The 24,141-nt window shown below is 36.1% G+C and overlaps 1 protein-coding gene across 3 annotated transcripts in view; it reads right to left on the reverse strand.

Annotated features, from left to right (window-relative positions):
- USP53 (ubiquitin specific peptidase 53) overlaps positions 1 to 24,141 on the reverse strand; it is a 60,508-nt gene that overhangs the window by 26,373 nt on the left and 9,994 nt on the right. For all 3 annotated transcript variants that reach the window (XM_003357043.4, XM_013989339.2, XM_013989341.2), the window contains exons 2-6: positions 10,064 to 10,741; positions 6,982 to 7,074; positions 3,356 to 3,490; positions 579 to 692; positions 418 to 500 (exon numbers count right to left, since the gene is read on the reverse strand). In XM_003357043.4, the coding sequence (XP_003357091.1) occupies positions 418 to 500; positions 579 to 692; positions 3,356 to 3,490; positions 6,982 to 7,074; positions 10,064 to 10,207 (569 nt within the window). In that variant the 5' untranslated portion in view covers positions 10,208 to 10,741. The remainder of the gene's footprint in view (positions 1 to 417; positions 501 to 578; positions 693 to 3,355; positions 3,491 to 6,981; positions 7,075 to 10,063; positions 10,742 to 24,141) is intronic.

Here is a 24,141-nt window from a genome sequence, read left to right on the forward strand (position 1 = left end):
TTCTTTCCTTCTTTCTGCTTACCCTATCTTCCACCACGAAGCAGGGACATGGTGGAATCAACAGGAGACATGGCCACTACAAAGGTAACACCTTAGCAAAAATGAAGAAATCATCTATGGTTCCATTTACCATTAAACCTGTCATTTTAAGCTCTCCTTCATGGTTCCAAAAACTTGCTATTAAATATAAGTAGATATACATTTTGACTAATATTCTGTACATTTCACTCAGTGATACCTATATGTGGTAAATCAGAAACAACCGAGATAGACATCATTTAGTACCCCTGATGGTAGCACATTTGTTAAAATCGGAGAGTAAATATCCATATATATTATAGTTTCATAAAATAAATGCTCAATGTGCCCACATGTGTTATTAACATCTTTGGTGAATATGCTTTTCTAGGTTCTTACCATAGGGCTGTTGTAGAAATGTACCGCACAAATTCTGTAAAGGGTAGTGGATCTGATGATGCTCCACAGCTACGACACACACACTGCAGATGAAAACATGTTTAATTTGTCAATTATAAATTATAAATATAGTATCTAGTAAAATAGTTATGCCATCTCACCTGTTCATACAGAGTCATAGCAAACTTCTGGTGAGTGATACAAGATTTAGAAGTACACATATCTGCGTCTCTGCTTGGCACTATGTGGAAATGAATCCTCTCCAATATATTTTCCTAATTTAAAAATTAAAGGACAAATGAATTGCAAATTTTGCACAGGACATTTCAAAATAGAAGTCTTTTTAACTTTACAAATTTAAAAATCTTAAGATGTTCTAAACTTTTCAATTTAGGAGCACCATACATATTTTCAGCTTTTTATCTTCCTTCTTCAACCAAATCTTCAAATGTTGTTCAATTATTTGCCATTTGCAGCATTTGCTATAAAAAAATATTTTAGCAAAACAAACACTATAATGTAGCATGTGACTTTAATGAAGATTTTTTAAATTGGGAGATCCCGTTAAGGACCTGGCATTGTCTCTGTGGTGGCGCAGGTTTGATCCCTGGCTCAGTGCTGTGGGTTAAAGAACCGGCATTGCTGCAGCTATGGTACTGGTCACAGCTGTGGCTCGGATTGGATCCCTGGCCTGGGAACTCTTATATGCTATGTGTGCAACTAAAAAAAATAAACCCAAACAAATAAGATTTAAAATAATCATTTCATGGTGGCTGACATCTAGAATTTATTATTAGAAAACAAAATTCCCTATGTTCCCAACGTCCTCACATTGAGAAAAAGCAATTAATAACAAAATCTTGCTTGGATCATTTGAACAGTCTATACAACTTAAATCAAAATATCAATGATTAAGGCTTATGATACCTGCACTAACACCATAATGCAAAAAATCTGCTCTGTGACAAACTTCATGAAAGTTTGGGTTTGTAATAAAGATCAATAAGGAGTATTTATTTCTTTAACAAATTACCTTTTTTACTAAAACTTAACCAATGGATTCTTTTACTAGTTAACTTCCTCTCCTCTGCCCCAGGACATTTATAATCATTTGGTTATTCAAGCCTGGATTTTTAGATATTCCATGAAGTGTTACATAATGGACAGTACATTTCATTTAAATGCAAGTAAAATGATAAAAGTTCAGTATTGTACAAAACAGATTTATATTTTAAGTAATGGATCAATTATATGCTAAATATGAAAAGCATACTTCATGACTATATGTGCTGTTTTTGTCACATTTTAGTCAATATGGCAAGTGTGCTAAGCAGTGCACCAGTCAAGGAGCTTTCCTTTTATCTAAGGAAACAGTCAAGATGCTCACTAAAAAAATAACAACATATAAACGCCAAATGAACTCTGTAGAGAGAAATAAATTCTTTAGAAATTTGCACAACTAAATGGAGCATTTTGATTATGCATTATTTAGTAGGCATGATTTAGACTGAACTGTAACAAATAATAGATTGGATAAATTTTGAGTATTTCAGGAACTTGAACAAAGGCTGTAAAACAGGAATTTAAAAGATATGTTTGACGAACAGAATGAAATCATCTGGAAAATCATCAAGGAAAATTGAGGAAGGAAGCCAAAAGATAAATTAGAGTTTAAATGTAAAAATCCTTAAATGTCACAAGTGAGTCAGATTTGAATCTGAGAAATATTTGGAGAGCCAACATTAATCTGAAGAAAATTATATTAATCTGGTAGCTGTTAAAAAACAGACTCTAATTCCCATTATGGCTCAGTGAGTTAAGGACTTAATGCTGTTTCTGTGAGGATGCAGTGTCCATCCCTGTCCTCGATCAGTGTTGCCACAAGCTATAGTATAGGTTGCAGACTTGGCCTGGATTCAGTGTAGCTGCAGCTGCAGCTCTGATTCAACCCCTAGGCTGGGAATTTCCACATGCTGTAAGTGCAGCTGTAAAATGAAAAACAAAAACAAAAAACAAAAAACAAAAACAAAAAAAACACACAAAAAAAAGTGCAGCTGTAAAATGAAAAACAAAAAACAAACAAAAAAGAAAACAAAAAAAAAACTCTTTGGAATTCTCTTGTGGCTCAGTGGGTTAAGGATCCAGTATTGTCACTGCTGTGGTATGAGTTCAATCCCTAGACCAGGAACTTCCACATGTCATGGAGTGCAGCCAAAAAACCAAACCAAACCAAAACAAAAATAGACTCTAAGGAGATAGGCTGAAAGGACACTAGTAAGGAAGATTCAGCAATGCTGAGAGTAGAGGCCCAAGCTAAGAAGTGGTGACAGGGAAATAATGTGGCAAGGCAAACTTTAAAAGGGTTTCTGATGAAAGAATTTATAGTTTGCTGAAGACATACAAGACTAAGAAATCACTACATCTTAAATATAGGTGACATCTAAGTATTTTAATTCAAAAATTACAGCAGCATAGGGAGTTCCCGTCGTGGCTCAGTGGTTAAAGAATCCGACTGGGAACCATGAGGTTGTGGGTTCAATCCTTGGCCTTCCTCAGTGGGTTAAGGATCTGGCATTGCCGTGGGCTGTGGTGTGGGTTGCAGACGCGGCTCGGATCCCGCGTTGCTGTAGCTCTGGTGTAGGCCGGCGGCTATGGCTCCAATTCGACCCCTAGCTTGGGAACCTCCATATGCCACAGGAGCAGCCCAAGAAATGGCAAAAAGACAAAAAAAAAAAATTATAGCAGCATAAATAATCAAAACCAAAGTACATAAAACACCATATGGACTTAAGCTGAGCTCTGAAGTGTAGGTAAAATAAGAATCTACTGAGCAGTTCTGACACATTGTTATAAATTTATGTTTTATTTCTCTCAAAAGGTACATCACTTAAGGAATACAAACTACCATCCTGATTTAAGGATTATTGGAAATACTTACAAAGCACTCTGCAGCATCATCCATAAGACCAAGCTGAAATCGCTGCTCATCTTTGAAGCTTTCTGCAAGAGCATGCCGTATGTTATCAGAGGGAAGTGCTTTTTCTCGACTGTGTTGAAACTGTGCAAATATTGTCTGGGAATTAACAAATACATCAGCCAGTAAGTTTAATGCCAACAACTACAAAAAGACTTGAGTAACTTCATTATAACACAAACTCAAAACTCTACACTCAGAAACTAATACAGTCTTTTGCTCTAAAATTCCATACAAAAGTTATTTACATCGGTAATATGTAGGCATAGTCTCCCCAGCCTATAAATCAAATTTTAGTGCATAACAATTAAATATGTGAAATTCTCAGGTCCCATCCTCAGAGATTCTCACTGAGGTGGGGCCCATTTTTAAACTGTTTCCCAGTTGACTGTGATCTAAGTTGGTTAGAGCTTTGCAATAAATTGCTTTAAATCTTAAAGTATACAGCAGGAATTAAAATTGTATTACACAAAAATATATAATCAAATAAAACTTAGTGGGAACTCAATAGTCTTGAAATAGTGGGAAAAATCATTCAAGAATATGTGATTATAGGTGTTACTCTCATCTTCTATTTTCTTTATTGAATTTAAGCAAGAAAAACGTTTAAATAAGTTCTAGTTTTACGATAATCATCTTAGGTATGGGGGAAGTGGGGAAAAAATAAGGTTTGCAGTGATAAACCACCAAATAAGGACTGGTCATATTAAGTTCTGTATTCATTAGCTCAAGGGATATGTCATCTCAAAAAAAAAAAAAAAAAAAAAAAAAAGCCTTTAAGATCAATATTTGGTAGGCCTGGAAATATTTCAAGAATCTGTTCCACTGATGCAAGAAAACTGAATTTATAAACAAGAATTTTTTTGTTTTGTTTTGTTTTGTCTTTTTGCCTTTTCTAGGGCCGCTCCCACGGCATATGGAAGTTCCCAGGCTAGGGGTCTAATCGGAGCTGTAGCCACCGGCCTACGCCAGAGCCATAGCAACTCGGGATCCGAGCCGCATCTGCGACCTACACCACAGCTCACAGCGACGCCAGATCTTTAACCCACTGAGCAAGGCCAGGGATCAAACCCGCAACCTCATGGTTCCTAGTCGGATTTGTTAACCACTGCACCACAACGGGAACTCCTAAATAAGAAATTTTAAGAAAAGGTGTCAATTATATATATTTTATCAATGATATATATTGTATCAACGATAAAAATTTTAGTTGTAATTACAAATGTGAAAAAATTTTCATGTCACTTCTTATTTAGGTAGCCAACTTTTCCAGGTAATGTTTAAGATATTAATCCTACACAAGATTGCCATTCAACTATTTCCTGATTGCTGTGTATATGCGAGGCACGTTTTAAACCAAGAAACAAAGACCCTGACCCCATGGAGCATATGTTCTACTTTTAGTAATGATGAAAAGGCAAATAATTATGTCAGAATGTAGTAAGTACAATAGATAAAAACAAAGAAATACAAGAGAGAAAAATACTGTAATAGGGATAAGGATGCTGGTGGTAGGAGAGAGGGAGGGAGCTCACCTTTTATCTAGGGTAGTCAGGGAAGGTCTCACTGATGGAAAAACATTTGAGGAGAGGGATAAAGGAAATAAGGGTGTTAGCACAAGGACATCCGGAGGATAACCATTCTAGACAAGAGGAATAATAATGAAAACACTCAGAGATAAAAGACAGCTCTGAGACAAGGCAAAAAAGGACAATCTGGCTAGTGTGTAGCCTGTGTGAGTACATGAGCCCATGTGTTTTGAGGCGGGGGATGTAAGTAGGAGGAGGAGGAAGGTGATGTGTCAGGCTATGGGAAGACCCGGCTAGGAAATTTAACTAGTTTTACAACTGGACAAAAAATTCAAAATTTACATGTGACACTGCTATTTGATCGAAGTTTGTTCTTCATCAACCCTATTTTGCCATGTTCTCAAAAAGAGAATAATAAAATTACCTCCTTTAGTGATTTATTCAAATAGCCTTTTTAGGAACATAAATCAACATAAAGCATGAAAATGGCCTTTTATTTTCCTGTATTATGTATGTGTGTGATAAGAATATTCAAGAATGTGAAAAGACTGAACCGTTCATTTCTGAAACATATTAAATCTAAATTATTGAGTGAATCTTCCAATGACATAAATGAGTTGTTAATATACTGAACTCCCTTTATCCCTATTCCATTTATTCTCATCTGAGCAGTCAAATATTGTATCTAATTAATAAAGGTTGTATCACTCCTCCACTCAAAACAATGCCACGACTTGAGAAAAAAGAAAAATCAAGGTCCTCACAAAGCCCTGGAAGGTCACACGCAATCTGGACTCCTATTCTAGTTATTTATTACTCTATATAACAAAACCACCTCAGATCTTAGTTAATAAAAATAACATTTACTTTGATCACAGATCTGCAGTTTGGGTGAGGACAGCTCAATTCTGCTTCACTTGCAGTCATTTAGAACAGTCTGAATGCTGGCACCTGGAATCACCTGACAGTTGCTCACTAATGTCTAGAGCAACAGTGTTGGTTGCTGGTGCTGTTTGTTGGCTGAGACTTTTGCTGTAGCTGTGACAAGGTTGCCTCCCTTACAGCATGGCAACTCACTTTGATGAATGACCACCCTAACAGAAAGAATCAGAGCTCATCACCTATTACTGTCTCCTTTGCTCACAAAGCTTCTGCCATCACTCAGGTTTCCTTCAATATGTCATGCACACCCCAACACCCTGTCTCAGGGCCTTCGCAGTTGCTGTGTCCCTGCTTGCCTGGAAGGCTCTGGTCTACTCTGTCATCTCTTCCAGGTTGTCATTTAAATCTCTCTCACTGAGGCTTTCCTAGCCACTCAACATTCTCTATTCCCTTTCCCGGATTTGTATTTCTTCCTCTACAATTATTATTACCCAACATACTATATATTTTGTTTACTTATTTTCTTCTCCTGCACAAGAACATAGGGTCCATAACAACATGGGTTTTGTAACTACAGCACTGCCCAGAATTTAGTAGTAATTAAAAAAAAAATTTGCAAAAATGAATACAGGATTATTTCAAAATAATGAAAAATGTAATGTCCCTAACAATGTTATTCTATTTAGAATATTAATTTAAATTGTCATTATAGAAAAATGGAAACATAAACCTGAAGAAGCCACACATTAAGAATTCATCTTCAGGGAGTTTCCATCGTGGCGCAGTGGTTAACGAATCCGACTAGGAACCATGAGGTTGCGGGTTCAGTCCCTGCCCTTGCTCAGTGGGTTAACGATCCGGCGTTGCCGTGAGCTGTGGTGTAGGTTGCAGACGCAGCTCAGATCCCGCGTTGCTGTGGCTCTGGTGTAGGCCGGTGGCTACAGCTCCGATTCGACCCCTAGCCCGGGAACCTCCATATGCCGTGGGAGCAGCCCTAAGAAATAGCAAAAAAAGACCAAAAAAAAAAAAAAAAAAGAATTCATCTTCAAAACTGTAATCACTTGACAATAACTTTAATTACAGAGAAACTAACCAAATATGTCAAACAAACAAAACTATCACATAAAATTAAATTATTAAGGAAACAGTAGCAATTTCTCAAAACTATTAAAAGGTTACCTTCAATGCACAAAATATGCAGGCATCTCCCTGACAAACATGCCCCGTGAGAACACGCAAGCTTCTTCGGAATATATCTAATTGCCATAAAACCTAAAAAATAGTGAGATGTGAAGAAAGATATACAATAATATTTATCTCACTGTGATACATATTTTTAAACATTTTTAAAACTATTGATTCACATGTAAAAACCATGACAGGCATAGAACAAGGAAAAAAAAAAAAAACTCCTCAGTTAAGGATTTTATATGAACAGGAAACAATAGGATCGTAAAGAGAAGACTTGGCAAAGACTTGAAAGAGGATGTGATTATAATACTTGGAATGAACTAAAATTTAGGAAGGAAATATAATGGCAGTTGAAAGTCAGGGTGTAAAAAATAAGGGTCAGTATGTAGTGACAAGAAAAAAGGTAGAGGCACGTGTGGTCACTGTATACAGAATGGTAAAGGAGGCATGTGTGTAGTAATGGGGGTACAGCATAACACAAAACAGCTTTCAAAGAATAACCTCAATATATGTGCTGCAATTATCCATTCATCATTTACTACTAAAATACAGAAACAAAATAAGCAAAGACAACAGGAATTGTTTAGATAAATCAATCCCTTACTTAAAATCATTCTAGAAAAATCTAAAATCTATACAATGGGGATAACTGTGCCGGCTTTATAGTTCTTACAAGGATTAAATATGTATATGTAATAATATGTAAAGTATTTACAGCAGTGCCCAGTACATAATTGGCATACATGGAATTCAAGCTGCTCTTTGTTGTTGTAACTGCTATTATAAGAGACAAGTAAGATCTTCAAGTTTCCCTATATCTTTTGGTCATTTCTCAAATAATCTAGGAAAATGCATCTACCATCTCACATTTCTCCCAACTGAAAACAAAGGTTAATAAAAACAAGCAATTTAAATTTTCCTATGTTTCTAATTACTCAATAGCTAAAAGCTATTTCAGAATTTCCCTTTGATAGACACTTTTATTTTAAAAAAAGCATAATACATAATAAATAGGATCCACTTATTTATCACAAATAAACATAAAGAAAACTATATCAAGCCACTTTAGAATCAGATTACTTTAAACCAATAAAAAAGAGAAAATCTTAAAAGCAGCCACAGAAAAGAGGCACATTACAAAGAGTGGAACAAAGATAAGAATGACAGTAGTTTTTTCATTAGAAATAATAATGCAGGCTAGAAGACAGAGGAATAAAATCTTTAAAGTGTTGAAAGATAAAAACTGTCAACCTAGACTTCTTTAATGAGTGAAAATAACTTTCAGAAACAGAAGTAAAATAGAGATTTTTTTTTCAGACCCATAAAAGCTGAAAATTTATCACCAGTAGACCTGTATTACAAGAAATGTTAAAAGAGGTCATCCTTCAAGAGGAAGAAATGATACCAGATGAAAAGCTGGATCCACACAAAGAAGTGATGACCACCATAAATGGTAACTATGTAGATAAGCAGAAATAATCTTCATGATAAAGGTCAGTGGCATGTTCATTTTTTTTACATCACCATAGAAATACTTCTCCATTTTCTTTACCATGTAAGTGTCCTTATTTAAGCTTTTCACCTCCCTAAAATACACATAGCATTTTGGGAGCCAAAGAAAAGGTCAGAAACAGAGGAATATACATAAACGTATTAAAAAAAAAAAAGTACTGGAAAAGGGGTAACAGGAAAAGACTTGAAATCATAGAAGCCCTTTCTCATAGCCTGATTCAATCAAAGCATATAATTCCACATCTTCTGGTGTCTGGTATTTCCCTATATTAGGTGTCATTCAATAACTATTTTCCAGCCTTTCTAATAGCATGTAATGCCAGTGGGATTTTTCAGCCAGGGCAAAACAGTAACTATCATTTAAGGGTCCCAACATACACTAGAATTAATGTGTTTCTAATAGCAATTGCTTCTGAGTGAGCTGTAACACTTTCAAGTTTGACACATGTCCCACTCAGAGGGCAAATGAAAACACAAATGTGAGTCAGATGTCTGAGCACTTGACACATTTTAGATGTGTTCATTTATCATGAATTAATCAAGCAATATTCCTCTTTCTACCCTCAGTTTTCAGGAGGAAAAAATTCAAGAGAAATAAAATATGTGAAAAGCTTTTTATTCTAAGTAAAATATTTTAAAGCATATTCTAGGGTCAATAGAGTGATGTTCCAATATTCTAAATCTTCTTCATCCTAAGTACCACACAGCCAATGGTCAGAAGGATAAAGGCTCCTTCAACATCTGAAAATGTTCAACAAAAACTATCATACATCAGAAAAGATATTTTTCTAAGGCAGAAAACTGAATTAAAAAACATATTTGTTGGAGTTCCCACTGTGATGCAATGGGATAGGCAGCATCTTTGGGGGAGGGGCACAGGTTTGATCCCTGGCCCAACAAAGTGGGTTAGGGATCTGGCGCTGTTGCAGCTGCAGCTTAGGTCCCAACTGCGGCTTGGATCTGATCCCTGACCCAATAACTCCATATGCTGCAGGGTGGCCAAAAAAAAAAAAAAAAAAAAAAAAAAAAAACATTATTTATCAAAAGAATTTAAACAAAGATTGAAGAAAAATGAATTAACCATTAATTTAACTGAAACAATGGTGAACAAATTATGATTCTACAGAGGTGCTTTAAAGCCACAGTGAGGGGAATGAAGGAACTCTGAGTACTGAGATGAAAAACTCTGCATTCTTATTTTAATCCAAGCAGTTTGTGTCTTTTTATCCTGTCTATGGGAAATCTACTGGATTTCTTAAACAAAAACAAAGGGGTGAGAGGAGATGAATTTAAAAAAATTTATATATTTTAGAAACATTCTTAATTTACTAAACACTTTAAGCCAAGGTATGTGTCATTCTGTTGAAAAAAACCATTTCCATTTATTACAAAAACCAAAATGCCCAGTCAAAATATTTTTGCTACTATTAAAAATGATATTAAAAAGTCATTCCAGTCAATAATAACTTTATTCTTAATTTATAAATTAAAGAAGCAATAAGCAGAGAATATCCTGAAAGGCACTTTTTAAAATTTAGTTAAGAAATTATGGTCTCACCTGTACAGCACTATTAAGAAAGCAGCTGTTTTGTCCTGGTTCATTCAACAAGCCTTTGGTAGGGGCAAGGGATAGCATACTCCCGGGCTGATAAGCTTTTCCAAGATTGCCACCAGGTTTCCGTAAGAATTTTACCCATGCCATTTTCAAGCAATTTTGTTTGCATTAAAGCTAAGAATTATATACTTATGTGATACTTCTGATAATAAAATGGATGATGTCTTGAATGGTCCACTTAAATTTGCTGCAGTCTATTACAATAACGTACGTTTCCAAGTCCATATCTCTCCTGATATTGTAGTGTGGAGGACTTTGTCAAGTAAAAATAGGATATATAGCATAGAAGTTCTGAAAGCTAAAAAAGAAAGCTATTTTAAACAAGGCCTTCAAGATTTAAAAATCTTTGTGTTAAATTTTACGAGTTGTACAGTTTAAGATGAAAAAGATTTTAAAAAAAACTGCTAAAAATAATGTCGAACAAATCATATTCTTTAAAGCACAAGTCATTTAAATCTTTTGTCTTGGTTTAAAAAAAAAAGATGATAAAAAAAGATGTAGAGTTGGTGTATGGTATGATTCCTTTGGTCACATGTTTTCCTTATGTTTTCTTAAAAAGAAAGAAGACTCTTTTCCAGGTGAAGTTATTAAAGGTGACTCCATATTTCATATCAATGTAACCTCAAAGAAAGAAAAGAAATGTTTAAATAAATGTCAAGGCTAATCAACAAAATTCCTACTCTCTGAACACAAATATTAAATAACATAATTAAAACTGTATATTAATCATAAAAGGATTAGAATAATGTTCTAAAATACAAAAACAAAAACAGTTCATCATTCAAATTTTTAGAAAACATCAAGGTAATGTCAGTAACTGCCTACTTCAAATTTCAATGGTTATATGATGGTTTCATAGGGGAAGTATTCTAGAGAAAACTAGAATTAAATTAGATCTCAGGTCATATTCCAAATAATACTAATTTTGTTGTCAATACTATATTGCTTTTTACTAAAATATATCTACAAAGACTCTATATTGTTATCTATGTTTCCACAGAATCATATCATTTCTCCAAGAAAGTCAATAGTTTTTATGCAAACTGACATGCATTAAAACTTAGAAGAAACATTAAATTGATGAACAAGTCTTAGTGAATTAAAGCAAATTCCCACATTATTCATGAACACATGCTCCTGGCTAAAAGGCTTCAAATGTTCAACTTCTTAATTAAAATCGACAGGAACTCCTGGTTTACACTTTTAAATAGGATAGTGGTGGAAAGTCTAATTGTGAAGGTTACCTTTGCACAAAAATGCCACCATGGGGAAGGCATTCCTAGCAGAGTGAACAGTATGCCTGGCATGTTGAAAGGGTCATAAGAAGCCCAGAGCGGCAGAAGAAATGTGAACAAAGAAAAAAAAAAAGATGAAAAGGCAGGATGGGAAAGAGAGATCATGTAGGACCTCAAAAACCCTGTTTAAGGACTTTGGCGTTAAATTTAAACTCTGGGTGAAAGTTGTTGAGTTTCATTTTCACAGCACAAAAACATGAGAGGACGGGTCAATACCAATGATCAAATACCCACTCGACAGCAAAGCACTGAGGAATAAAGAAGGAAAGCATTAGACGCTACGGAATATAAAGTCAAGCGGCTTTTTTTTTTCTAGCTCCACATACTAGCTCATCACTCATTAGCTGTTTGGTCTTAGATAAGTTCTTGTCATCTCTGATTCATAGCTTCATCCATAAAATGGGGATAACAATAACAGTTCTGCTTAACATAGGTCAGTTGTTTAAAGAATTATAAAAACTATATTGTGTTAGTTGTTTTCTTCTTTTTATTTCAAGTCTAGATTGTAACTTCCTCTAAAGTGATCTAAATGATCCTATAAACTTTCACACATACAAATTCTTAATAAATGTAGTTATGACTTTACAACATTAGAGAGTTCTGTATGGGTAGCATGGACTTTTAATGGAAGAATCCTTTGAAATGATATTTTTTCAACAATCATTTAACTAGGCAACAGGTCTATATCAGAAACTGTGCTAAGATACATGAAACAATCTCTACTGAGTTTGGTATTGTGATTGGCACAGACATAACAGATAATTTTAAAATACCATGGCTTCTGTTCCTGTGCAAGATAAGATGTCAAACTAATATGCACTCCTGGTTTTCTTCTTCCAACCCAACTCTGGAGATTATACAAAAGCAACAGGTAGTCTAAGGAGATACAGGAGGAAACATAAGGGACCCCCAAATTATCTGGCCTATAGAGTGGGAGGGAAACAGCAGCCAAGAGACAGAGAGGGTCAAGTGTTACACACTGGGAAAGATCTTTCTAGTTGTGACCTGGTTCTATTAATCACTTTGCTCTGGGTAGAGAATTCCCACCCCACACTATGTAATGAAACAGGAAAAGTTCTGCTACCATACCAGTGCCATCTGGAGGGGTAAGGGAGCTCAGAGCACAGCCAGTTTGGGAAACTGCAACAAGATGCCTGCAAGGCCCCTGAGTGTTCTATCCTCACCCTACTCCATGAACAGAATAGAGGATCTGGAGAAGATCATGTCTCAAGGCAGAACAACAGGAAGTTCTTTTTGCAATCAACTCTCTAGCCTTATCACTCTAAAACAAACCCTTACATCCATCCCTACCTCTGCTCTCTGAAATAGGAAGAATCAGATACATGGAAGAATCGGATATTAGAGCCTAGTGTTTTCATTCTTCTTCTCATGTAACTATCACTAGCTTATAATTTGGTACCCCCCGGAAACAAATAACCAAACTCTTGCAGATTGAGCATTATGAAAGAAAGACAACAAATGAATAATCTACCCTGTAGGAAAAAGAATGAAGAGACCAAAGGGAACAAAAAATTTTAAATAAACTTAATATACATGTATGGCTGATTCACTTTGCTCTACACCTGACACTAACACAGCATTGTGACTCACCTATGTGCCAATAAAATTTATTAATAAAATAAAATAAACTTAATAGCTACCAATTGAATGTGTTTTTTAGAAACTAATGAAATAAATGATGAGTTAACTACCAAAATGAATAGAAGGAAAAGGTTATTCTAACAAACATTAAGTTCAGGTCAGGAAATTCTCCTAAAAGCATTAAAAATATAGAAAAGTAGAAATTCTAAACCTTTTCAAAAAGGTAAGACACACAGGAGTTCCCGTCATGGCTCAGCAGAAATGAATCTGAGTAGTATCCAGAAGGATGCAAGTTTGATCCCTGGCCTCACTCAGTGGGTTAAGGATCCAGTGTTGCTGTGAGTTGTGGCATAGCTCGCAGATACAGCTTGGATCTTGCCTTGCTGTGGCTATGGTGTAGGCCAGCAGCTGCAGCTTCATTTCAACAATCCCTAGCCTCTCTAGCCTGGGAACTTCCATATGCCAGAGAAAGAAAAAGAAAAAAAAAAAAAAAAAGAAAAATCATCAGGAAGAGAAAATGCATTTACAGTACTATACTATATCCATACTGTTAAGTTTATATTGTCTTTACAAGAGAGGTTGTAAAAAGAAAGAAAGAAAAGAAGTAATTATATACATGCTACACAATATGAACATTGAAAACATTTTGATAGTGAAGGAAGTCAGTCCCACTAAAGACTATATATTATGATTCCATTCGTACAAAATGTCCAAAACAGAAAAGTCCAGAGACGGACAGTAGGTTAGTGGTTGCTTAGGCTGGTTAAGAGGCGGGGGCCAGGGTGGGGGGTAGCTAGAGAAAATGGGTGAGGGTAAGGGCAGAAAGTGGTAGCTAAAGGGTACTCAAGATTCTTTTTTTTTTTTTCCCTTCCAGTTTTATTGAGATATAACTGACACAGCACTGTGTAAGTTTAAGGTGTGAACCATAATGATCTGACCTACACACATTAAGATGTGACTACCACACTGTTTGGTGAACTTGAAAAAAACTTTTTTTCCATGCGATGAGAATTCTTAGGATTTACTCTCCTAACAATTTTCATATATAACATACAGCAGTGTTAATACATTTATCTTGTATAATACATCCCTAGTTCTTATTTATAATAAGGAAATTTGTAACTTTTGACAACCTTTGTCCAGTTCCCCCTTCCCTCATCGCCCCTGCTCCCTCCAATCTTTGGTTAGCACAAATCTGATCTCCTTTTATATGAGTTTGTATGTTTTTTGTTTTTGAAGTAAAACAAACATTGTTAGTTTTATACAACACAGTAACTTTTTCCTACAGTTTGAAAATGATCACCACAATAAGTCAGATATTCCTTACTTGACTGTGTTCCCCACATTGTACATTTCACAATCACGACACATTTATTAAGGAGCTGGAAGTATGTACCTTTTAAGCTCCCTCCCCTATTTCTCTCCTCTTCACAACACCTTGTCTTCTAGCAACCATCTGTTCGTTCTCTGTAACTGTTTTATTTTGTTCGATTGTTTTGTTTTTTAGATTCCACATAAAAATGAAATGATGCAGTACTTGTTTATGTCTGGTTTATTTCACTTAGCATCATACTCTCTAGGTCCACCCAAGTTACCACAAATGACAAGACTTCATTTTTTATGGCTGAGTAATATTCTATTGTGTATATACTTCTCATCATTATTCATTCATCTCTGATGGACACTTGGGCTGGTTCCATATTTTGCCTATTGTAAATAATACCACAATGAACACAGAGATATAGATACCTTTTCAAATTAGTGCTTTTGTTTTCTTCTTATAGATACTCAGGAGTGGAAATTCTATTTTTAATTATTTGAGACATCTCCATTCTGTTTTTTTTGTTTGTTTTGCCTTTTTTAGGGCCACACCCACCCACTGGGCTAGAGGTTGTATTGGAGCTACACTGCTGGCCTACACCACAGCTACAGCAATGCAAGATCTGAGCCACATCTGTGATCTACACCACAGCTCACAGCAAAGCCAGATCACCTACCCACTGAGCGAGGCCAGGGATCAAACCTGCATCCTCATGGAGACTAGTTGGAGTCATTTCCGCTGCACCACAACAGGAACTTCCATTCTACTTCATATAATGACTTCACCAACTTACATTCCCACCAATGGTGCATGAGGCTTCCCTTTACTCTACATCATGGCCAACCCCTGTAACTTGTTGTCTTTTTGAATGACAGCCATTACAACAGATATGAGGCGATATCTGATTGTGGTTTTGATTTGCATTCCCCTGATGATTAGTGATGCTGATTATCTTCTCATGTACCTGTTGGTCATCTGTATATCTTCTTTAGAAAAATGCCAATTATTAAATTAGGTTTTTTTTATGTTGTATTGTATGAGAGCTTATATTTTTGATATTAATACCCTATCAGATATACTGTTTGCAAATATCTTCTCCCATTCAGGAGGTGACCGCTTCCTTTCATTGATAGTTTCCTTCACTGTGCAGAAGCTTCTTAGTGTGATGTAGTACCATTTGTTTATTTTTACTTTTGTTTGCCCTGAGGAGCTATCCAAAATATTTTTTTACTAAGACTGATGTCAGAGAAAGTATTGCCTATGTTTTCCTCCAGAATATTTATGGTCTCAGGTCTTATATTTAATTTTTTAACCCATTTTGAGTTATTTCTTGTACATGGTATGAGAGAAAAGTTCAATTCTTTCATATGTAGCCACCCAGTTTTCTCGGTACTGTTTATTAAAAAGGTTGCCTCTTCTCTATTATATATTCTTGCCAACATTGTTGTAGATTAATTGCCCTATTAAGTGTAGGTTCATTTCTGGGCTCTCTATTCTATTCTACTGATCTCAGTACCTGTTTTTCTGCTAGCATCACATTGTTTGGATGACTGTAGCTTTGTAGTATAGTTTGAAGTCAGGCAACATGATACCTCCAGCTTTGTTCTTTCTCAATAATGTTTTGGTTATTCAGTTTTCCACACAAATTTTAAAATTATTTGTTCTAGTTTAAAGGGATTGCATTGAATCTATATATTGTCTTGGGTAGCAGAACCATTTTAACAATATTAATTCTTCCAAATCCATGAACAAGATATATCTTTTGTTCTGTCTTCAGTTTCTTTCATCAGTGTCTTATGGTTTTCTGAATACAGGTCTTCTACCTCCATAGTTAGATCTATTCCTAGGTATGTTATTCTTTTTGATGCAACTGTAAATGGGATTGTTTTCTTTTTTTATTGAAGTATACTTAATTTATAATACCATGTCAGTTTCAGGTATACAGCACAGTGATTCAGTTATACACACACATATATATAAACATACAGTGTATACAGATTCCTTAACTTAATTTCTCTTTCTGACAGGTCACTGCTTACATATATAAAAATGCAGCAAATTCCTGTATACAAATTTTGTAACCTGCAACTTTAATGAACACAGTAATGAGTGCTAGAGGCCTCTTGGTGGCCTCTTGAGGATTTTCTATGAATAATATGTCATCTGCAAACAGTTCTCTCTGCAAAGAACCCTCTACCTCCATATTCAGATCTAATCTATCTAGTTAGTAATGAAGGTAAATTATCTGTAGGACTCTCAGCAATTTCCCCTGTTCATTGCACCTGGAAACCCTGCTCCCACCTTTGGTGTGTCACTACCATAATGCTACTTTTATACTTCTATTGTTCCACTCTTCATTCCAATCCTGTTTTCAGAATCTCTGATTCCTCAGATTATAGTTAACTAAGAATTCTTTTTGCATTTACTTAAAAATATTTTGTATCTTTTTTAAGATTTCAGAAAACAAAAGCATTTTAACAAAGCACTTAAAAAAAACTGTTTTATTTCTTCCTTTCTACTTTGGAGTCCTTTTATTTCTTTCTCTCATCTGACTGCTGCAGCTAGGACTGCCAATACTATATTGAATTTAAGTGGTGAGAGTAGGCATTCTTATCTTATTCCTGATCTTGGAGGAAAAGCTTTTAGCTTTTCACTGTTTAAGTGTGATGTTTGCTGTGGGTTTACAGATTATCATATATAGTGGTTTTTACGATGATGTATATTCCCTCTATACCCAATGTGTTGATGATTTTTATCATAAATGGATTCTGAATTCTGTTCAAAGGTTTTTCCCCATCTATTGTGATGAACATGATTTTTATTCCTCAATTTGTTAACAAGAAATATCATGATGATTGAACCACAGATACTGAAAAATCCCTGCATCCCTGGGATGAATCCCAATTGATCACAGCAATGATCCTTTTAACATATTTTTAAAATCAGTTTGCTAATATTTTGTTTTGCGATTTTGCTTCTATGCTCTTCAGTGATGTTGGTCCTTATGTTTGTTTGGAGGCATTCCTACTTCTGGAATTTTTTTTTTAATTATTTGGGAAGGATAAGATATTAACTCTTCCCTAAATGTTTGGTAGAATTTACCTGTGATCTAGTCCTGGATTTTTGCTTTTTGGAAGTTGTTTTTATTATGGATCCAATTTTATTACTAGCAATTACCTATTCACATTTTCTGTTTCTTTCTAGTTCAGTCCTGGAATATGGTATATTTTTAGGAATTTGTCCATTTCTTCTGGGTTGCCCATTTATTAGTATATATTGCTAACAGTAATCTTGTATGATCTTTTGGATTTCAGGGTGTCAGCTGTAACTTATCTTTCATTTCTGATTTTATTGGTTTGGGTCCTCTTTTTTTTTTTTTGGATGAATTTGTTTATAGGTTTATCAATTTTGTTTATCTTTTCAAAATATAAGCTCTTCGAGTTCCTGTCGTGGCGCAGTGGTTGATGAATCTGACTAGGAACCATGAGGTTGTGGGTTCGATCCCTGCCCTTGCTCAGCGGGTTAACAATCCGGCGTTGCCGTGAGCTGTGGTGTAGGTTGCAGACGCGGCTCGGATCCTGCATTGCTGTGGCTCTGGCATAGGCTGTTGGCTACAGCTCCAATTAGACCCCTAGCCTGGGAACCTCCATATGCTGTGGGAGTGGCCCAAGAAATGGCAAAAAGACAAAAGACAAAAAAAAAAAAAAAAAAAAAAGCTCTTAATCTTTGCTATTTTTTTTTTTAGTCTTTATTTCATTTATTTCTCCTCCAGTCCTTATGATTTCTTTATTTCTACTAAATTTTTTTTAAGAGGGGGTGTTTTCCAGTTTTAGATGTAAGGTTAGGTTATTTGAGATTTTTCTTATTTCCCAAGATAGGTTTGTATTGCTATAAACTTCCCTCTTAGAACTGCTTTTGGTGAATTCCATGGATTTGGGGTATTTTTGGATCATCATGTTTCATTTTTATGGTATTTTTTATTTCTTCTTTGATTTCTTCAGTGATCCATTGGTTGTTTAGTGACACACTGTTTAGTCTCCACATATATGAGGTTTTTGCAGGGTTTTTTCTTATAATTGATTTCTAGTCTCACAGCATTATGGTCAGAAAAGATGCTTGATATTTTAATTATCCTAAATTTACTAAGACTTGTTTCATGTCCTAGCATGTGATCTAGGGGATCTATGTGATCTGTGTCCTTTAAAAGGATGCATACTCTGCTGCTTTTGGATGAAATGTTTCATACATAGACACACACACACAGATATATATAACTGTGTGTGTGTTTATATATATATGAGGGTTGGGAGGAGACAGTTCATTTGGGTTAACGTGTCATTTAAGGCTGGTATTTATTGATTTTCTGTCTGGATAATCTTTCCATTGATGCAAGCATGGTGTTAAAGACCCCTACTATTATTGAGTTACTGTGAATTTCTTCTCTTATCTCTGTTCACATTTGCTTTATGTATTTAGATGCTCCTACGTTGGGTTCACATATATTTATTTATGATTATTATATACTCTTTTCAGATTAATCTCTTAATCATTATGTAATGTCCTTGTCTCTTGTTATAAAGTCTATTTTGTCTCATATATATATATTGCTACCCCAGGTTTTATTTCCATGGAACATCTTTTCTCTATCGTCTCACTTTCAGTCTGTATATGTCTTTAAACTGAAGCAAGTCTTATTATAGGCAGTATATGTATGGGTCTTGTTTTCCATTCAGCATACTCCAGTTTTGACTGGAGCATTTTGTTCAGTTAAAGAAATTATTCCTAGATATGCACTTACTGCCATTTTGATAATTGTTTTCAGGTTTTTTTGTGTTTCTTTTCTGTTCTTTTTTTTTCTGTCCTCGTGATTTGATGACTATCTTTAGTGTTATGCTTGGATTCTTTTCTTTCTTAGTATATGTATCTATTACAGATTTTGATTTGTAGTTCCCATGAGGTTTGTATATGTATCTATTACAGATTTTGATTTGTAGTTCCCATGAGGTTTATATATAGCAATTTATCTCTATCTATCTATCTACCTATCTATCATTTGTTTAAGTTGCTGATCTCAAGTTCAAACATGTTTTAACTACACAGCATTTTTACTGTTTTGCTACATTTACTTATTTTAACAGATTATTGTTTTCTGTGTCTAACTACTTATGCAGATACAAATGATTTTACTATTTTTGTCTTAACCTTCCTACTAGCTCTAGACTTGGCTGCTTTACCACCCCTACTGTATATTTTTCCTTACCAATGAGATTTTTTTCCTTTCATAATTTTTATGTTTTTTAGAGCTTTTTCTTTCCCTTCAATATTTCTTATAAAACTATCTGGTAGTGCTGAGCTCATTTAGCTTTCACTAGTCTGTAACACTTTTGATCACCCTATCAAATCTAAATTACAGCTTTGCCAGGCAGTCTTAGTTGCAGTTTTTCCATTTTATCACTTTAAATATATCATGCAAAGCCTTCCTGTCCCTCACTTTCTGCTGCAAAGTCAGCTGATAGTTACATGGGAGTTCCCTTGTATTTTACTTGTTGCTTTTCTCTTACTACCTTTAATATTCTCTACCTTTAATTTCTGCCATTTTAATTACAATGTGTCTTGACTTGTTCTTTGGATTGATATTGTTTGGGACTCTGTGCTTGCTGGACCTCAGTGCCTGTTACCTTTTCCAGGTTAGGCTAGTTTTCTGCTATTACATCTTCAAATATGTTCTCTGTCCTTTTCTCACTTACTTATCCTTCCGAGACTCCTATATGAAAAATTAGCACAGCTGATGTCCCAGAGATGTCATTTCTTATTCTTTATTTTTTTGGTGTTCAACTTCAATGACTTCCACTACTTTCTTCCAGCTCACTGATCTGCTTCCTGTATCAGCTAACCTATTGTTCCTTCTAATGTATTATTTCAATTATAATATTCTTAAACTGTTTTAGTCTACTTTATATATTCTTATACTTTATTAAATTTCTCACTGTTCTCACCTATTCTTCTCCTGAGTTCTCTGAACATCATTATAATCATTATCTTGAACTTTTAACCTGGTAGATTGCCTATACCCATTTCAGGTATTTTGTAGACTGGTTACATACTAATCTTGGAGAAATGGCCTTTTGTAGAATATGTCCTATGCATCCCGATAGCGCACTGCCCTCTTGTCATCATAGCTCTATACTCTAGGAATGCCCTCTATGTGGGTTGCATGGGTTCTTCTGTTGTAGCAGACTGACTGCTGAAGGGAACAGGGATGTGTGCCATTCCAGTGTCAGGCCCTGTCTTGTGTGGAAACTACCGGACACTGCTGGGTGGGCCTCAGGGGGCCCAGGAACTAGTGCTGGCCAATGAGTGGGCAAAGCCAGGTTTTAGAGTGGGTGGTTATAAGAATGGGGGTCCTGGATCTAGAATCAGTTGTTTGGTACATGGGGCTAATTCCTACACAGCTGCTGCAGGGCTCATGGTGTCCCAAAGCTGTTAGTGAAGCTGGAACCTAGGGTGCCTGGCTGAGTCATCCACGTTGTTTCCAATCTGGTGGCAACTTGCAAGTGGCTAGGGCCAGGACCCAAGAGATTCTAGGCTAGTTCACAATCACTGGTGGGTAGAGACAGATTCTTGGGTCTCTGGTTGTAAGATCCTGGGGATCTGGCACTGGTGTTGGCATGCTGGTGAATGGGGCTGCTCCTGACACAGCCAGCCATGGGGTTTGGTGTAGCCCAAAGCTGGGGTGGACCACTGGCGGGTGGGCCAGATCCTGGGGTGGCTGGCTTAGAGAATGTGTTGATCCTGAGGCTGCTGTCTGCAGATGGGTAGGCTCAGGGACCAGGGGTTCCCAGGCTTGGTGCCTGCCCACTGGTGAGTGAAGCCAGGTTGCAGGGGGTTCCTTGAGCTAGTGTTTTGGCCTGCTGCTAGGTGGTATTGACGCCCAAGGGATCCCAGGGTTAGTGCTGGCCCACTTGTAGGTGGAGCCATGTCCCAAGGTCTCTGACTGCTGGGTCCTAGGGCTAGTGCCCAAGTCCTGGTGTGTGAGTCCAGGTCCTACAGTGGCTGTGGGCTCATGGGGTCTTAGTCATGATGGTGGGTGAAGCTGAGCTGCCTGGTCTGAGGCATCCCAGTACTTGTGTTGACAGGCTGGTAGGCCTGGCTGGGTCCTAGAGCTAATAAGCTAGAGAAAAGTGTGCAAAAATGGTGCTTACCAGTACCAGTGTCCATGCGGTAGAACGAGCCCCCAAATACGGGTGCCACCAGTGTCCAAGTCCCTAGGGTGAGTCCCATCTTCTGCCTCTTCAAGAGAATCTCTAAGATCAGAAGGTCAACCTGACCCAGGCTTCTTTTAAATTACTGCTCTGCCCCAGGTCCCAGAGCATGTGAGATTTTGTGTGCACCTGTTTCTATTTCCCACAACTCTTTGGCTCTCCAGAAAATAAGCCTTACTGGCCTTCAATACTGAATGTTCCTAGGGCTCACCCTCCCAGTGAAGGACCCCAAGGCTGAGGGGCTTGATGTGGGATTTGGACCACTCAGTCCTTAGGATGAACCTCTGCAATTATAATTATCCTCCTGTTTGTGGGTATCCCACCTGGAGATATGGGTCTTGATGATATCACATATCCACCCTCCTGTATCTCCTATCTGGCGTATCTCTTTACATGTAGAAGGTCTTTTCTGATAATTTTCTGGTTCTTCTCACTTCTGTCATTAGCTATAATTTCTGCATGATTGTGGGAGGAGGTGAGTTCAGCATCTTCCTACACTGCATCTTGGCCACTCCCTCTACCACCATACTGTTTTTATTACTATAGCTTTGTAACACAGTTTGAAATCAGGAAGTGTGATGCCTCCAGCTTTGTTGTTTTTTCTTAGGCTAGCATTGGGTCTTTTGTGGTTCCATAAAGATTTTAGAATTGCTTTTTCTCTTTCTGTGAAAAATGTCATGGGAACTTTTATATGAATTGCACTGAATTCATATACAGCTTTTAGTACTATAGACAGTATTAATTCTGCCAATCCATGAATATGGGGTACATTTCCAGTACCCCATATCCATTTATTTATGAGCCTTTAATTTCTTTCATCAATATCTTAAAAGTTTTCAGATCTTTCACTTTGATTAAATTTCTTAGGTATTTTATTGTTCTTGATGCTATTGTAAATGGGGCTGTTTTAGGTTTTTTTTTTTTTTTTCAGATAGTTTGTTGTTAGTATATAGAAATGCAACTGATTTCCGTATGTTTATTTTTGTATGCTTCAATTTTACTGAGTTTATTTATTAGTTCCTAAAGTTTTTTGGTTGTTTTTAGAGTTTTCAATATATAAGATTATTATCTGTAAATAGAGAAACTTTTACTTATCCCTTTCTGATGGAGATGCTTTTTATTTCTTTTTCTTGCCTAATTACACTGTCTATGTCTTCCGGTACTATGTCGAATAAGAATGGAAAGAGGGGGCACCTTGTCTTTTCTTGATCTTAGAGGAAGAGATGTGGACTTTTCAGAGTTGAGGATATTAGTTGTGGGCTTGCAAATATGGCCTTTATTATACTGAGGTATCTTCCCTCTATGATCACTTTATTAAGAATTTTACAGTGAAAGTAAGTTGAATTCTATTAAATGCTTTTTTTTGCATCTACTGAGATACACACATGATTTTTAACATTCCTTCTATTAATGTGGTATATCAAATTTAATGATTTAAAATTTTTGAGTCATCCTTAAGTTGCAGGGATCAATCCACTTGATCAGGGCGTATGATCCTTTTAAGGTGCTATTGAATTTGGTTTGCTAATATTTTGAGAATTTTTACATCTATATTCATCAACAATATTGGCCTACTGATTTCTTTGGCTATAGCATTCTTATTTACCTTTGAAATCAATGCAAAACTGGCCTTGCAAAATAAGTTGGGACATGTTCCCTCATCTTCAGTTGATTGGAAGAGTCTGAGTAGGATTGACAATTTTATCTTACACAACTATTTCGAGTTTATGATTTAAAATTTAAAATTTTTACTCGAAAATGTGCCAAGAGTTTTTTTGGGGGGTGGGGGAGAAAGTTACTGCTATTTCTTATAAATCAGTGATTTACCAGTAATAACGTGACCCCAAAAGGCAAGATTCCAGAGCTTCTTTTCTTTATTACCCTAGATACTAACTCCCATTTTCTTCCCCCAAATTTTAAGCCCATTACCTTAAAAAATTATGAAATTTACAGCATATGATTTTGGGGGGTTTTTTTTGTTGGGCTGCACCTGTGGCATATGGAAGTTCCCAGGCTAGGGTTGGAATCAAAGCTGCAGCCGCTGGCCTATGCCACTGTCACAGCAACACAAGATCTGTGCCACATCTATAACCTACACTGTAGTTTGTGGCAATGCCAGATCCTTTTAACCTACTAAGCAAGGCCAGGGAGTGAACCCACATCCTCACAGATCCTAGGTGGGTTCTTAATCTAGTGAGCCACAACACAAACTCCTTTAGTATACAATTTAAAGTATTTAGTAGTTGTAATTTTTTCCCCTATATTTAAAATGGAGAGGACTAGGCTACATGGAATTCATTCAAATTCTAATAACCAATGATTTTATTAGGCTACTGGAACAGTCTAGGTAAATTATAATAGCTTAAGCTAGACTCATTCTAGATGTTATTGAATTGCGTCCCTCCCAGAAGGTATTTTGAAGTCCTAGCCTCCAGTACCCGTGAACATGACCTCATTTGGAAACATGGTTTTGCAGCTGTAATTAGGTTATGGTGACATCATTAAAATAGGGCCTAATCCAATTAACTATAGCAGAAATCA

Source organism: Sus scrofa, chromosome 8, assembly GCF_000003025.6.
Source record: "Sus scrofa isolate TJ Tabasco breed Duroc chromosome 8, Sscrofa11.1, whole genome shotgun sequence".
NCBI classification, from domain to species: Eukaryota; Metazoa; Chordata; class Mammalia; order Artiodactyla; family Suidae; genus Sus; species Sus scrofa.